The sequence below is a fragment of the Papilio machaon genome, chromosome 21 (genome assembly GCF_912999745.1).
Source record: "Papilio machaon chromosome 21, ilPapMach1.1, whole genome shotgun sequence".
Taxonomy (NCBI): Eukaryota; Metazoa; Arthropoda; class Insecta; order Lepidoptera; family Papilionidae; genus Papilio; species Papilio machaon.
Window position 1 is genome coordinate 217,040 of NC_060006.1, and position 15,480 is coordinate 232,519.

At 37.9% G+C, this 15,480-nt stretch overlaps 4 protein-coding genes across 4 annotated transcripts; 2 read left to right on the forward strand and 2 right to left on the reverse strand.

The window, feature by feature from the left end:
- Window positions 1-1,943: 1,943 nt before the first annotated feature.
- Window positions 1,944-5,922, reverse strand: LOC106713043. The gene is made up of 15 exons (XM_014505745.2): window positions 5,740-5,922; window positions 5,451-5,564; window positions 5,152-5,373; window positions 4,661-4,830; window positions 4,237-4,330; window positions 4,096-4,152; window positions 3,944-3,997; window positions 3,746-3,848; window positions 3,544-3,634; window positions 3,237-3,451; window positions 2,960-3,167; window positions 2,808-2,882; window positions 2,512-2,719; window positions 2,205-2,381; window positions 1,944-2,128 (listed from the first exon to the last, which is right to left on the reverse strand). Exons 2-15 carry the CDS (start codon window positions 5,554-5,556, stop codon window positions 1,944-1,946), a joined length of 1,965 nt encoding a protein of 654 aa, XP_014361231.2. The 5' UTR covers window positions 5,557-5,564; window positions 5,740-5,922.
- Window positions 5,923-6,415: 493 nt separating this feature from the next.
- Window positions 6,416-10,826, forward strand: LOC106713041 (cellular tumor antigen p53). Its single transcript, XM_014505743.2, has 8 exons — window positions 6,416-6,444; window positions 7,006-7,094; window positions 7,319-7,427; window positions 7,584-7,682; window positions 9,404-9,605; window positions 9,689-9,911; window positions 10,029-10,239; window positions 10,318-10,826. The coding sequence occupies exons 1-8, from the start codon at window positions 6,442-6,444 to the stop codon at window positions 10,507-10,509; spliced, it is 1,128 nt and encodes a 375-aa protein (XP_014361229.2). The 5' UTR covers window positions 6,416-6,441; the 3' UTR covers window positions 10,510-10,826.
- A 1,850-nt stretch (window positions 10,827-12,676) lies between these two features.
- On the reverse strand, window positions 12,677-13,493 carry LOC106713049 (peptidyl-tRNA hydrolase 2, mitochondrial). The gene is made up of 2 exons (XM_014505752.2): window positions 13,220-13,493; window positions 12,677-13,097 (listed from the first exon to the last, which is right to left on the reverse strand). Exons 1-2 carry the CDS (start codon window positions 13,331-13,333, stop codon window positions 12,732-12,734), a joined length of 480 nt encoding a protein of 159 aa, XP_014361238.2. The 5' UTR covers window positions 13,334-13,493; the 3' UTR covers window positions 12,677-12,731.
- An 81-nt stretch (window positions 13,494-13,574) lies between these two features.
- On the forward strand, window positions 13,575-15,275 carry LOC106713050 (coiled-coil domain-containing protein 42 homolog). The gene is made up of 7 exons (XM_014505753.2): window positions 13,575-13,802; window positions 13,894-14,095; window positions 14,221-14,394; window positions 14,487-14,565; window positions 14,638-14,777; window positions 14,867-15,129; window positions 15,207-15,275. Exons 1-7 carry the CDS (start codon window positions 13,690-13,692, stop codon window positions 15,235-15,237), a joined length of 1,002 nt encoding a protein of 333 aa, XP_014361239.2. The 5' UTR covers window positions 13,575-13,689; the 3' UTR covers window positions 15,238-15,275.
- Window positions 15,276-15,480: the final 205 nt, after the last annotated feature.

The following is a 15,480-nucleotide window of genomic DNA, read 5'->3' on the forward strand; positions in this document are numbered from 1 at the left end:
ATAAATGCTAGGTCACTGGTATTTATACAATTTAGTTATAACCAATCGATGTTAAACTCACTTCACATTAAAACAACACTATGATATATAGGTATAATAAAAAGGTAACCTGATAGATATTTAAGAACATAAAATATCATCACAAAAAACATAATGTAACAAATATTAATGTAACTACACTATCGGACATTTCCATGTACAGTATTATAACTGTTTTTCTATAGTGTACTGAGTTTTATAGCGACCAATTATATGAAATAAACAGTAAGATGATCTATTCTCAATATCTATTCATTTTATATACTCAATAAACTTTGAATATTGCTTATATTATGAACACTTTGCTTAGTCTAGCTCCCCCGCTGGCTTATTTACACGTCGCGCTCGCTCGAGCCTGTACAAAAGTACACCTAACTTACGTCACTTAGCTTACTATGTACACTAGCGCTACATCTAAACTTGGTGTTACCAATTTATTCATATCTCTAATTATAATTTCTCATTTTTAAAACTAATAGTATAAAATTTGTATTCACTACAAATAATATATAATCTGCTATTCAATGAAAATAACTATAGTATATAAGCGTGGCGCGTCACTTGCACATTCAGTGTGGGGACGCACCACGCCGGCTACGACAGGCGAGGGGTCAAGTCCTACTGGTCACTACTCAAGTCATCTAGCCCCTAATTAACACCGGAGCGTACTTAAAAGTGTACGCGTCCTGCACTTACTGCTCATTGTTATATCTATTTGTATATGTATACGATTCCTCGCAAATCTACGCCCAAACACCATCTGACCAAAAAATTTCTGCAATATCTACTAAAATCTATTTTTCAACATTAACTTTGACACGTCAGTTTACAATATAACGTGTTTCTGGTTATTATCAAATAATTTTCTTTGACTATAATGTTTCAATAAGTTTGGACGTCTTAAAAAACATTAAAAATGATAAACATCAGAATTGTTTATCTCATGACTGATTTCACTTACTTAAAAAAAACCTCAAAATATTCTTTATATTTATTACTATCTTAATCTATGTAAAAAAATCTTTTATATATATATAAATAATATATAATGATATAATTTAGTCACTTGTGATTTCATTGATTAAATAAAAATATAAAATGATAAATTTTTATGTCAATATTTTTGAGTTGGTGATGAAATAAACTTCTTACAAACAGATAATATAATTTCATTGTGAAAATATAATTGTGCGTGTTATATATATATAAAATAGTACTGTTGTACTTTGAAACTTTACAACAACATTTTAAATTAAGACACACACAAATTATGATCAAGCTGCTTTTGGAAGGTAATGTATTTGAAGTGAATTTAAAAGTAAACAAACTAAAATTATTAAATCAACTATTTAGCTACATAATGGTGCTTTATATGTCAGTATATTGATAAAAATGTCCAAATCAGAACATACTTTGATAGATAAGATCTGTTCACTCATTATTTTTTAAATATAGTTATTCATTTTTAATGTAAGTTTCTATAAAAATCTATTTTTATGTAACAGATGGAGAAAATTAAATTTTCATAAAGAAAAATGTACTTACAAGAAATAAGGAGAGCGGTTCACAGTGAGCACTATACACTACATACACATATTATGTTCTTTACTTAATTTTCACCAAATAACCTAAAATTAGTAGGAAACTGTTGTGCGACACTGTTCACACCATCATCCTCTTTTAGAGGCACTGGAAACCTCGTCGAAGCACTTTCTAGAAGGTTCTGGTTGCGCCGCGCGCCTGCCCGCCAGCGCCGAGCCTGCTGGCGCTCGGTGCTCCGGCGCAGCACTATCACATCACACGACCGGTACATCTGGAAAATATAATGTTTACTTACTTATTTGTCCTAACAAAGAAATAATAAATTTGAAGTCAATCTGGTATAAAAGTGTGCATGTACTGACCTAGTCAGAGTCGGAGTGGTCATTGACGCTGGAGCGCAGTTTGGAGAGCGTGCGTCTGGCGGCCGGCGTGTCGTCCTCCTCGTCCGATGATATCACGATGCGTTGTCGCGGCTTCACCCCGGTGGCGCCGCGTGTCATGCGCCGCGACACCGCGCCGCCCTCGCCCTCCTCCCCGCCGCCCTCCGCTGCAACACGAGGTATAACTACATGTTATAAATGTGGTCAAACAACTCCATAACGGCAGTAGTGTTGTAGACTTACAGTCCTCCTGTTTGTGTTTGGCCTTGGCCTCCCTCTTGGCCTGCTGCTGCTGATGCTTGCGGTCAAGTTTGGCCTGCTTGAGGGCGCGGCAGGCCTCCAGCGTGGGCTTGCCCTGCAGCCCCGCCGCCTCCAGCAGCTCCTGCATCTTCGCCACGCGCTCCTTGTTCTTTGTGCATCCTGCACATGCACAAACACTAAGTAACGACTCACCATTTCCTCTTACCCCAACATTAACCGACGTAAAAGATCGTATCCATTTATATAGAATGTAAGAATCTATTCAGAGTTGGTATATCGCAAGGGTTACCTTCGACGAGCTTCTTGTAGTCGAAGCGTATGCCGGCGGCCTTGCAGAACTTCTTCATGTCGGTGATGCCGGGCTGGCGCAGCTCGGGCGGCACCGGCGGGCGGCCGCGGCGGCCCGGAGTCCCCGGAGTCCCCGGCGCGCTCGGCGTGCGCGGCGTCGAATTCTTCGACCCCTTCGGCCGGCCCGGACCTCGCTTCAGAGGCTGGTCCTACAAGGAAAAACACTCTTTGCATCTGTCCAGTTGTAGACGACCATTTTCACAAATTGTCCTTTAGAGATATATAGAGTAAACTTACATCGTCACTATCTCCCGAGTCGCTGCCCGAGGAGCCGGTCGAGTCGTCGTCTGATGACGAGTCCACCGTCGTCACCTGCCGACAACATAACTCGTTAGCAAAGACATGGAGGTAACACAGAGGTAATGTATTGTAGTGGTGTGCAGTGAGACCTCGGCGGGGCGATGGTGCAGGCCGGCGGCGGCGAGCTTGGCGGCGGCGGCTTTCTGCGCGGCGATGTGAGCAGCCTGCGCGGCCAGCCGCTCGCGCTCCGCATTCGCGTCGTAGTAGTTGTACAACACCGAGAGCGGCACCGGCACGTCCCCGAAGTACACCTCGTTGGGTATGTGCGACGAGTCCAGGCAGTCGTCGCTCCACCGCCTGTACGTATACATACATGTACTACAAACAGACCTACACATATATTTAAAATGTAATTGTTGTACAAACCTTTTAAACTGTATCCCTGAGAAATCTTTCCTGCAGGGTCGCACTGCGAACTGGTATGCGGGGTTGCGCGGGCGGGGTGCGGGGAGGGCGGCGCGCGGGCCGGGGGCGGCGCCGCGCAGGAGCGAAGCGCCCGGCCCCGGCGCTGTCGCCCTCAACGGCGTGCCCGGCGGCTTCGGCTTATTCGTTGAACCTTTAGGACGACCGCGCTTCTTCGGCTTCAATGAATAAAGAACAAATAACATGAATGTAAATATGTAGAAAGTTTCAGTTACCACGTAATATATTCAAGTATATATAATGAGGGTACCTCCAGACCGGGCGTGGTGATCTTGCCGGGGGTCATGGCGGCGCCGGGCTTCGGAATGTCGGGACTACTGAACGGCTTCCTCTCTTCCTCACTACAAACAAGAAGAATAATGTGTTCAACACATATATAATGTGTCCAGTGTTATTTTATAATAACATTAAGACATTGAAATATATATTCTAGTGACTAGTGTAGGACTGACCACTTGTCATGCGGGAGTGGTGCGGGTGGTGCGAGTGCTACAGGCATGGCGGGGCGCGGTATCTCTCCACACATTTTGTCTGCAACTTCTAGTTTTGCTGCTTCTGTTTTAAAAACATCAATTTAATTAATTAGTACATAGTTAAACATCATCATAGGAATATAAATGTATATTGAATAATTACAATTGAACACTCACCAATAATTTTGTCCCCCGCTATACTCTCTGTCCGCAAGTGTGTTTGACTTTCATCTGAAATACATTTGCATTGATTTAAGTTATATTTTTGTGTATTATAAAAAATAAATACATTTTTATATACATTTATAATATTTAAAATAATAGCTAACCTTTATTTTGCAATAATTCTGAAGTTTTCTGTACATCTAATGGTTTCTGAGATATATCTGAAAAATATATATTTCCAATCATTTGAGGTTTTTTTCTTTAAGATAAATTAACATTAAACATGTTTACAAATTCAAACTTACCATGTGGCTTGTCTATATCAGGTCTGTGAGCGAGATCATCTGGCTTGAATATATCTGTTTTTATTTTTATTTTCGGTTGGTCCAGATCACCACTCTGAAATTATTATGTAAGGGTTAAATGAAATTAAAGCAAACATCATTGAAATGATTAACAAAATTTGCAACAAATGTAACTGAAATATGTTTATTTTGTACAATTAGATGAAAACATAAATTCCAACATTATCTCTACTGTTTAAACTTATATGGATTTTTAGATAGCAAATGATTTGACAAAACTATTGTTGATTTTGCAATCACAGACACCTGTGTTCATACAAAAATTAAACTGTTTTTAAGTGTTTAGACAAAAATTATATACAGTTCAAAACTGTCCCTTGCACATTTTTTAAACATGTATCATAATTTGTGTTCAATCCTTTACCATTATTTCTGCTTCCGGATGTGACCGTTTATGTGCATCTGTAGGCTCCAGTTTGATCTCAGGCTTCAGATGTTTGATGTCAAGCGGTTTCTGTGCATCCAGTGGGGCGAGGAGCTGTGGCTGCGGCGCCCACGCTGGCTTATGCACCACCTCCGGCCCATAACCTTGCACTGAAATACAGTATGTGTTTACACTAAAACTTCTGTAATAATTTCATTTCATAATGATTCTATACTTTAAAAACTAATTCATCTGAAATAATAATATGTATTTTATAATGAGTCTTTACATGAGAATTGAAGATAGAAGTAAGGAGACTGCAATATTACTGGTACAATATAAATAAAATAAATTTGTTTTGTGTTACTAACATTGTGCTTACATATTTTATATGTATAAACTTTATAGTCTAGGTTAGGTAAATACTCTTTATAATAAACTTAAATTTATTTTTAATATAAATATAAAAGAGAAGAGATATAAAGGCATACCCATGTGTGACTGAGGCATGTGTAATTGTGCTTGAGGTGGCTGCTGCGGCGGGAAGCTTTGGTGATGAGCGTAGTTTTGGTGCGCGGGCGGCGCGTACGACAGGTTCTGCGGGGCATAGCCGCCAGGGGGCGGAGGCCCGTATGCCGCGAATGCATCGGGCGGAGGGTAATGAGTGTTATAAGCACCCGCATACGGTTGGTACGGTATCTGATGCCCATTATCTACAAAAACAAAATAAATTATTACAACAATCGTTCCGGTTGCTTTTCCCGCTCAAAGTTTACGAAACTAGCCATACCTATATAATTAAGTGGTAATCCATTTCCTTGCACGACACCGTGCCCCGGTTCTCCCTCCATCCTCAATCGCTTTTGATTCATAGCTCTTTCCGCATCATAATTCATCTTGCTCACTACAAACAGAAACCGCTTAGAATGGAACTATATGTTTTGGTATAAAAATCCATTTCCACGCATCTGAGGCGATAAAATAACACTTATTGGATACTTTCGTGTTAACTATGAGACGCCAACCGGACGCCAGCTTAAACACAGGTTATACGCTCAGTAATAGCAAACACAGCGTACCTTTGTTGGTCACTGATTATTATTGATTTTAGTTACAACTTGCACTTGAATCCACTGACACACTATAGAATCACATAATAGAATCCAATATTATGTCAAAATATCTGTTGCATACGAATAATGCATCAAATTATCAGTTTTAATGACAGTAAAATTATAAAAAAACACAAGTGAAGCGTTCGTAGTTCGTATATTTTTTTCATACTTTGTTAACTTTGTTTTTTTTACTTATGGTAATCCTTTAGTACAGATGAAAAATTCTAAACCTCATACTTTATTTGTACTTTTTTGTTATCTTAAATTATCTGTGAAATAACAGTATTATAAAAAATTAATAATAAAATGTGTATCAGACATTTTGCAAATATAGTTGATTAAAAATTAAAAAGATACCTTTTCCTCAGTAATTTTACCACTTACACTTACTTCTTAAATTTAAGTATTGAAATTGATTCAATATTTAATAATTTTATTTAGTTTTGAATTAAACATGTGTTAAAGAGGTAAAAAGCAAAATAGAAATTTAATTATAACTATATTGTGCGTTATCGCCGTTATCGCCAATTAATTAACACTACAATCTCTTTACCTCCCGTCTCATTCTTGCATCTTTATCATTATCAAAGAGCATATAATTTATTCATTCATAGTCAATTTGTCATTCGATTTTGCATTTTGCTCGTTGTCTGTTGTCCTGTGTCTATGGTATGTTATGCTTTTGTTCGAAAAGTTTATGTCAGTTTATGTTGTGAAGTTGTGATGATTTATTGGTAGATTTATTTCTATCACAATTATACGTACATGTTCTATGAAATCTCTATAACCATTTCTTGAACCATTATATTATTAGGATTTTTGATAATTTTTCTTTAGCTAAAACTATTACAGGTAAGACTATTCTACTCTTGGACGTTGTAAAACAACCTTACTTTTTCAAAATTATTTCGATGTTTTGCTGTTATTGCAAATTACATTTATATTAATTTAACATATTAACATATTTAAAATATTAAATTACATAAACTTTTCCGAATCACACATATTTTAGGACAAATTTTGTGTCGGAAAGATTAATGATTGGTGTTTAATTTTTTGCATTATATTTACTGAATTGTTATTGGCCCAGTCTGTAGTCTTAAATTAACTTCTTACAGATGTAATAAGTAAAATTACTTTGATTATATTTGGATAGAGAATATTTAAATTCAAAAAGTATGATAGTGTTAAAGTCCCAGAATAAAGTGTAATAAAATAAATGAATTACAGATGCAAGAACAATCAGCGGACATGTTCAAAAAAATAGAATTTGAAAATGGTACCTTTCTCAGTGAAGAGGATTTTAAACATATCAATGGGTGAGTTTAATTTTTTTTTTCAAATATTTATTATTTTTCCAAGTACAAGCTTATTATATTGTATTTATAGTGCATCTATAATTTTTTTTTTTGGTCATTTTGCCTATTATTACATCATTATAATGTAATAATAGGCAATTTCAATAATACACACATATTACTTCAGTAATATATATTATATTCCATGTTAATTTAAGCCTTAAGTGTAGTGACTTGTATCACAGGGACATGTCATTTATGCCGGACATGTGTGTGATTGAAAACTTCCTTGTGGATGAAGATACTTTAGATGCTGCTGTCAAGTATACTCCGGAAACTGAGACATTTGTTCCCGTAAGTTGTAAAGTATAAAATTGAGTTGTTGAATTATCTAGTTTTGTTAAAAAATCTAGTAGTAAAACCTATTTTTTTTGTGTTCTATAATTAATTTTAAGTTTTTTTTATTTGTTTTAACCTTTTTTAAGAAATTAAAGTAAATACCTTTTTTAGACGTCGCCTATAGGACCTCCGGAGACAGCAAGCTTTCCTGGATATCTAAATTTTGGTGTGGAAATAAAAGGTTCCGAGACTGATAAGAAAAAGTTCATGGTAAGTGTTACAATGAATCTCATCCTATTTTACTATTTGAGTTGGTTGTTAAATAATTGATGGGCAAATTTTTTTTTAATCAAATGTATTACCCTTGATGTTAGTTAAAGTTAAATGCTAAGTGAAAAAGCAACTTATGTTACACGCAGAAGGTATTATTTTTCGTACCAACTTTGTTTTCATTGACATAACATCAAGTGAGAACTTTATTGAAATACTAGCTGTCGCCCGCGACTCCGTCCGCGCGAAGTTAAAAAAAACTTAATAGCGGTATGAAAAATAGATGTTGTCCGATTCTCAGACCTACTGAATATGCTCACAAAGTTTCATGAGAATCGGTCAAGCCGTTTCGGAGGAGTACGGTGACGAAAACTGTGACACGAGAATTTTATATATTAGATGATGAATATTCAAAATTGTTTAATCATTTTTATTTTCACTGAAATATTAAAATAGTAACAAAAAGCTGATTGTAATCTAAAGTGCTAATATCTCTATAATACAGTTATTGTGCTCTGTCGTAAAGCTTGATGTATTAACTGTGATTACATCTTATCAACATACTTGTTTATTTTACAATTATCTTCATAGATTTGGCTCGTATAAAAATAGCCCTTTTGATTTCATGTATTACACCCATATTACGATGTGATATTCGTCAAATGTCGTCACACTATGACGTAGGTTGCTATCTGGGAATTGATCGCTCTGTGATAAGCTATGTCACTAGGGGAACAAACTGTCTAAATAATGCCACAAGTAATAGGATACCTTTTTACTTGTTAAAACTAGGCATACACCTAGTTTTATTAACAAAAAATTACTGCCTTTGAGTCTAAAATTAGAATGTTTTTGAGCTAATATGTGGCAAGCAGGCCTGTTGTAAGCATGTAGTTTAACTAAGTCAAGAATTTATTATTTATTACTAATGACTATATCAAATAAGACATAACCTTTACATGTACTAGATTTACACAAAAAGATAGAACTGGTTTCAGCAGTTGTGGCGACCTGGCAGAGATTTTTTGGGTTTTGGGGGAAATCTTCTAAAGATAGGGTATCTTTGGGGTGACCGCAGGCGACCTATCTCTATGTCTTTCGGGCAAATGTATTTGGAATGTGAGCTCTTACAGCCAGAAACATCTAAAATCCCTGACTGATGTTGAAGAGAAGTCACTTGTTTCGTATTTTTTGTTAACCCGAATTTTGGTGGTGAATCTTGATCACACATAGTCGGGATTTTTTAATTGAAATATATATCTTTAAAGATAATTCTTCATTTGTTTAATATCTTAAGAATAAATAATATCAATATGTGTTTGTTTGTACACGCTAACTGGATGTAATGCTTGGAGTGGATGAAACAGCTTTGTTACGCTGATACTTGGCAACTGTCACTTGAATGACTTACCCAAATGAAAACATGAAAGGTGGGGGACATTCACATTATATCTGTATGTTTATAGATTTACTTGTAGTAGAGTATTACAAATAAAAACACCAGGAATGGGGTTGAAACAGTTTTGAGGGAATTCTTTAGCTGTGATAGTTGTTATATTACTAGTATTTAGTTAAATTAGCTTAAATCGTGTAGGAATAGGTTCAAGAAAAGTAAAAGGAAAAGTAGTTCATTGACAGGAGATGTACAGATATAGAGTAGCGGTAGAGGATGTCAGTACAAGGCATCAGCGAGTGATGTAATGTTGTGTGCGGTGATGTAGTACTCCGCGCGGCTGAACCGCATCTACGTGGACATGGGCGTGGAGTTCCCGGTGCACTTCACGTGGGACACGCGCAAGCAGCACGCGCTGTCGCCGCACGTCGACCTGTACGTGCGCGCCACCGTCGTCTTCTCTGACGACGCGCAGGCGGAGAAGCGCGTCGAGCGATGTCTGCAGCACGCGCACGAACCCAACAACCCCGGTCAGTCGCTCGCCTCCCCCCTCCTCTCCTCCTTGTGTCATGAGTAGCTCCGGTGAGACCGGCCAGTAACAGATAGTGTGCAGGCGACGAGGCGATAGTGCGCAACGTGCTGCGGTCTGCGCGCGCGCTGGGCACCGCGGGGGTGCACTACTGCGGCGCGGCGCGGCGGCCCGACTCCTGGCTGTCGGTGCTGGTGCGTCTGCCGCAGCCCGCGCCCCACGCCTACCAGTTCGTCTGCAAGAACTCCTGCTCCTCCGGCATCAACAGGCGCAACACCGCCATCGTCTTCACTCTCGAGGATCACCTGTCAGTATAACATTACGCAAGGCTATAGTCTAGTCAAATATTTTTAGATAACAAAAAGAAAAATGCGCTCGTAATTTTCACGTAAAAGTGTCCAGTATTCGTGTTGTGTGATGTCAGCGGTCAGATCCTGGGGCGGCAGAGTGTGGGCGCGCGCGTCTGCGCCTGTCTGAAGCGCGACATGCGCCGCGACGAGGACGAGCTGGGCAAGGGCAAGCGTCGCCTCGCCTCCGCACCCGCACTGCCCGGACAGCCCGGACAACCGGACACCTGCAAGAAGGTCAAGATCGAGGTCCCCGAGGCCGACGACGAGCTCATCACGCTGCCCAAGGTGAGAAAACTGACCAAGTTCGGCGTTTATGAGATAAGAAATGAAGAGCGACAGTCCAAAGCGTTGTCGATGTTCCAGCTGCAGATAAAGGGCGTGAAGACGGTGGTGACGGGGCTGGAGGTGATGCAGCGCATGATGGAGCTGAGCGGGGGCGAGGCTGCGCGCCGCAAGGACCAGCGCGCCGCAGAGGAGTACGCGAGCTGCCTCGCCAGCCTCACACACGCCCTCGACAACCTCAAGAAGAGCCTCGCCCGCACACAGACACAGTAGTGTATGTCCGCTCCACACGGAGCCGGTAAGTGCCAACTAGAGGAGTGCCTTAGTATAGGTTAAGTATTATTCGTAGTAAAGATATGTTTAAATTGCTATATTTGATTACTTGTGTAACCATTTGTCTGATTAGTACAATTTGATACAATTTATTTGATCATCAAAATTCGTCCATCATTCCTAATTGAAGATTTTTTTATGTTAGCTTTGTGCACTTCCTGATTCTTTAACTCTGTCAAATTCCACCTTCATCAGTTCACGTTATTTCCTCTAAAAGGAGTGCAAAGTTGCAAACTTAATTACAAAATTATATCCCGAATAACAAAATGAAAAAATACACTTCTCCTTTTAATTTTTTTTTTATATTTTTAAATGACAAGTTGTAGTAATAATGTTTTTAGTTATATTTCTATTGCAACCAACATGTTACATTTTTTGGTGATAACATTGCTATTTTTTTAGTTCATTTTTTTATTTTTATTACTTTTAAGTATAAATTAAGAGAATAATTTTAAGTTTTAAGTCGTATTAAGTACAATGTTCTCTGAAACTTATAAAAATACAAACACCGAAAGTAAAATAATTTTTAATTGATCAAAACTCATTAGAATACTAAGTTTTAACATTATGTTCCTTAACATATTGAAATTTTACATGAGTAGAAATGTTGGACAATTATTTCTTTCTCAAAAAAAAAAAACTTGGATGACTAAATTATATTGTCAAAGTTTTTCTTCAATTTGATCTGAATAAACCAGTCTGACAATATGAACATGTCTATAGGTTGACATGAAAAAAGAAATTCAGACCAATTGAGAACCACCTTCTTTTTGAAGTCAGTTAAAGTTAATTAAAAAATGTCTTAAAAAAGTTTTTTTTTACATAAACATTGACCATGAGTTGATAATTCAATTTTGTCTGAAAGTTTATAATATACCTAGTTTGATCATAAACTGGCAAAATCAACAGTATGAGTGACAAAGTCACATGCAACTACCAAGATGAGAACATTTTCCGTGTCATTAAAAAATTGCTTTATGAACACAACCCACCAAAAGTTTTTTTTGTTGTTTTGCTCTGATTATGATGCTGTAATGTTTTTGTAGTTGTAAGTATATTAGTGTTGCTAGAGAGTTTTTTTTATTATGTTTTAAATTTAGTTATATTTGATTTTTATAATTTTTCTGTCAAACAAGCTAATTTTTAATAAAATCCAGTGGTAAATAATCTGACAGATGATATAAATAATAATTTGAATTCTGTTACAAAATATGTTTTTCACAGCAAACTTTTATTTTAAATGCGAAAATTTGTTATATGTTTCATAATTTTTGTCTTCATGTCTAAAAATTGTATTGTAATGATTGCATTATAAAGCTTGTTTGTTTAATTATTTTGTCTTCCCTAAATTGCAATGTGAAATGGTAGTTATTTATTATTGTTTGAAATTTGCAGCCATGTTCAACATGATGGCCTCGGGACTAAGACCTCTTTACCACTAAGTGAATAGTGTAGACTGTACCAGTGAAAACATGTTACATTCATAATAACTTTATTTTGTTGTGTTATTCTCCTACATCGATTAATGTTAGGCAAAGCATCTGCAATTGCGGAAGTCTATGAGAAGCGGTTGCGTCGCCATTATGACGTGTTCAGGTGACTGCTTGTTCATTTGCCACCTTGTTATATAAAAGAAAATAGTGGTAAAGAGGTCTTATATTATTGGTTAACTCAAAATTATTAATTTTTATTACATTTAAGATGATAAATTTTTAATTTCCCTATTTTTCTGAATGTTTTATTAAATTGTATTTTGTTTTTTTTTTTTAATGCCTTTGTATAAGTGATTAAATAATGGAAGTAAGAAGAAAACAATGCAAAGTAAATCTTTTCATTTTGAAGCCACCTCACAATATTTAAATAATAAATTTCTTTACAAATTTGAACATGTTTTATTATTTTACCTTGCAAAAAGTTAAAAATATGCCCGAGAGCCATTCAATATGTAAAATCTCAGCTCACCATCCAGTCTTCTCACAATCAGTGTATTCAGTGGTTTTGGTATGCAAAAGTGACGAAACACAATATTTTTTATAGTAAATGAAGTGTTAATTAGGTTAGAAAATAAGGATTCAATGAAAATTAGTTTATTCATATATAACTGTTTACTTTCTTATATTCACATATAAATGCAATTGGAAGAATTCCCATACAGCATAATGTTAGAGTAATTTCAAGTGTCCTGTCACCTTGTCAACAATATCTTTAGGCGCGGGGCCGATTCCTAGCACTGTAATTGAGTTTGCCGCTATCTGAGTCCTTCCTGCATCCCTAATCATGGATGTTATCAGACCCATTTTTTTTGCATTATCATTTATCTGTTTAATTTCATCTAAAGAATCAGATTTTAGCGCTATCTTCGCCTGGCCAGTGCTTTGCCAGATTTTAAGGCTTTCGGGATCTTTCTTTTGTGCCTTTTCAAATGCACCGACGGCCGCGTGACTACACTGTGCGGCTATTTTACCTTTTCCCATGTTTAAATCTGTTCTTACCACTAGAACAAGCTTGTATTCAGAGTCTGATGAAAACTGTAATGAAAGTGGTTGAAAATTTTACACAATGTTTTTGTAATACAAGTTTCATGTTTATTAATTTGTTATTTCCACCAGTGGAAATCTTCTGAAAGTCAAATAGTAGTAAGAAAAATCACCTGTTTCACAACTTTTACAGATTTTTTTACGAATCCTAAATATTTCCTAAGTGCAAACAATGAAATTCCAATACAAATCCCGCATCCTAGCCCTGAAAGGAAAGTAAAATCCATTCTACGTTTTAGATCAATGATTGTAAATACAAATTGTTCAATTTTATGTTATGATTTGCAAACGCTGCACCCGGTTTATTTATAGTGAAGGGGTTATAATTTACAATGTTGATAATATTGTTGCAATATTGGATTGACAAGTGTCAACCAAAATTTGACAATAGTCAAGAGCAAGGGTGTGAAAGCACAGATAAGAAATTGATCAGTCATTGCAGTGTTACTCTATAGATGACAAAATATTTAAAAGCTTTAAATTGCTAGGTAACCTTACTTGTTGACTCTTGGTTGATTATACTTGTAAGATTTGTGATTGTTTTATTCAATATTTATATAAAATTTCTAAATAGTACAATAAAATGAAGAAGAATACTATGAAGGATTTGGCACCAATCGCAATCCCACATGGACCGCCTGTGGAGTCTACAGCGGAATATTTTAAATCTAAAATGGAAACAGCAAACATGACTAGGTGACTTCTCCATATACTTGAGTTGAAGATGTTCCACCCCAAACAAGTAAGCGGTCGGTTTTCATTATGTAGCCGTGGTGGTTTATTTCAGGAAGTATCCGGTATGGGACGTAGCTCGGCCGACGCCTCAAGTACTGATGGAGCAGGCGCGACGCGACTTGATGGAGGCCGATGAGAAGCTCGTGTTAAAGCGCGAGGAGGAGAAGGCCAACCGTGTCATCATGGACGCCAAGTGGCTGGAGTTACGCGAGAAGGAGATGTTATTGAAAGAATCTTTTATCAGTTTTAATAAGGTATACCAGAATTGGACCAATACCTTTATATAACGATATGGTATATTTTTGTGGCAAAGTTTTAAACGAATTTGAAACTCGTACCTAACAACTACTATTCGAATAATGTTATGTTCATCGTCCAGTTTATCAGGGAAAACCAGGAGAAGCGCGACCGGGCGGAGCGTAAGATGGAGGCTGACGGGCAGGTGCTTCTACGCAAGGCGCGCGAAACGGAGGCCATGCGCTGCCGCGTCGCCGACATGGAGGAGGTGAAGCGGCTGATGGAGCGCCAAGTACAAGACTACACCATATACGAGGTGCGCCGCTTCATGCCTTAGTCCTCTACAGATGCAGCAACCCACAACCACCAACAAACCAGTTCTTATATCCATATTTATGTTGTTTTCAGGACTACCTCATGTCAGTGGTGAGAAATTATCCTGAATTTAAACAACCTTTAGACGTATTAAATCGATACGAAGCTTTAGGTAAGTGCCGAGTACGAACATATATTTATTGATGGAGCATTAAGTGACATTAAAGAGGTGCCCATTTGACAGCTGCCGCCAAGAACACTCTAGCGGAGCGGCAGGAGCGGGATCTGGGCATGCTGGAAAACGCACGCCAGAAGATAGCCGCGCTCACCGAGGAGAAGAAGCTCTTCATCATGGGTCTCAACAACACGCTCGCAGACCTCAGGGTGAGGGCAACCGATATTGTACGATAACCGTCGACAAGAGCAGGGCGTATGCGTAGGTAATGAGCGAGGTCGGGGTGTATTGTTGTCAGTGGCGCTACGACAAGGTGCGGAACCGCGTGATCGAGTGGGAACTGGCGCTGAACCGGCTGAAGGAGGCGGCGGCGGCGCGCCACGTGGAGCTGTGCCACGTGCGCGCCGCAGTGCGCAGTCTCTATCTCAAGATCTGCGCGCAGAAGCACATGCCACCTGACGCGCCGCCGCACGACTTCGAGCAGCAGCTGGTGCTCGTGATGCGCGCTCTGCTCGAGCTGCGCAACATCTACAGGATCGCGCATCGGCGCTCCAAGGAGAAGTAAGACACTCACGCAAACAATACTGTGAACCGCTTGCTAATATTTTAAAATGACCTATTTATTATCTTTGTTTCAGAGACGCGGAGTCGGGGCAAAACACTGTTTGATAGCATTTCCGATTTTTTATGAAGAGAATAAAAGCGACTTTTAAAATGTATTTGTTTTTTTTTACATGCACCACGTTATAAATAAACTAATAATTGTTCTTGTACATAAATATTAATGACGTCAAAAGTTCAGACTTTATTAACGGCTTAAGTATTTTCAAATTAACAACTTTCAACTTCTCGAATCCAAGTTGTAAAGTTTTGAAAGAGTTAATTACCGATAATGATACACCGATTTAATTT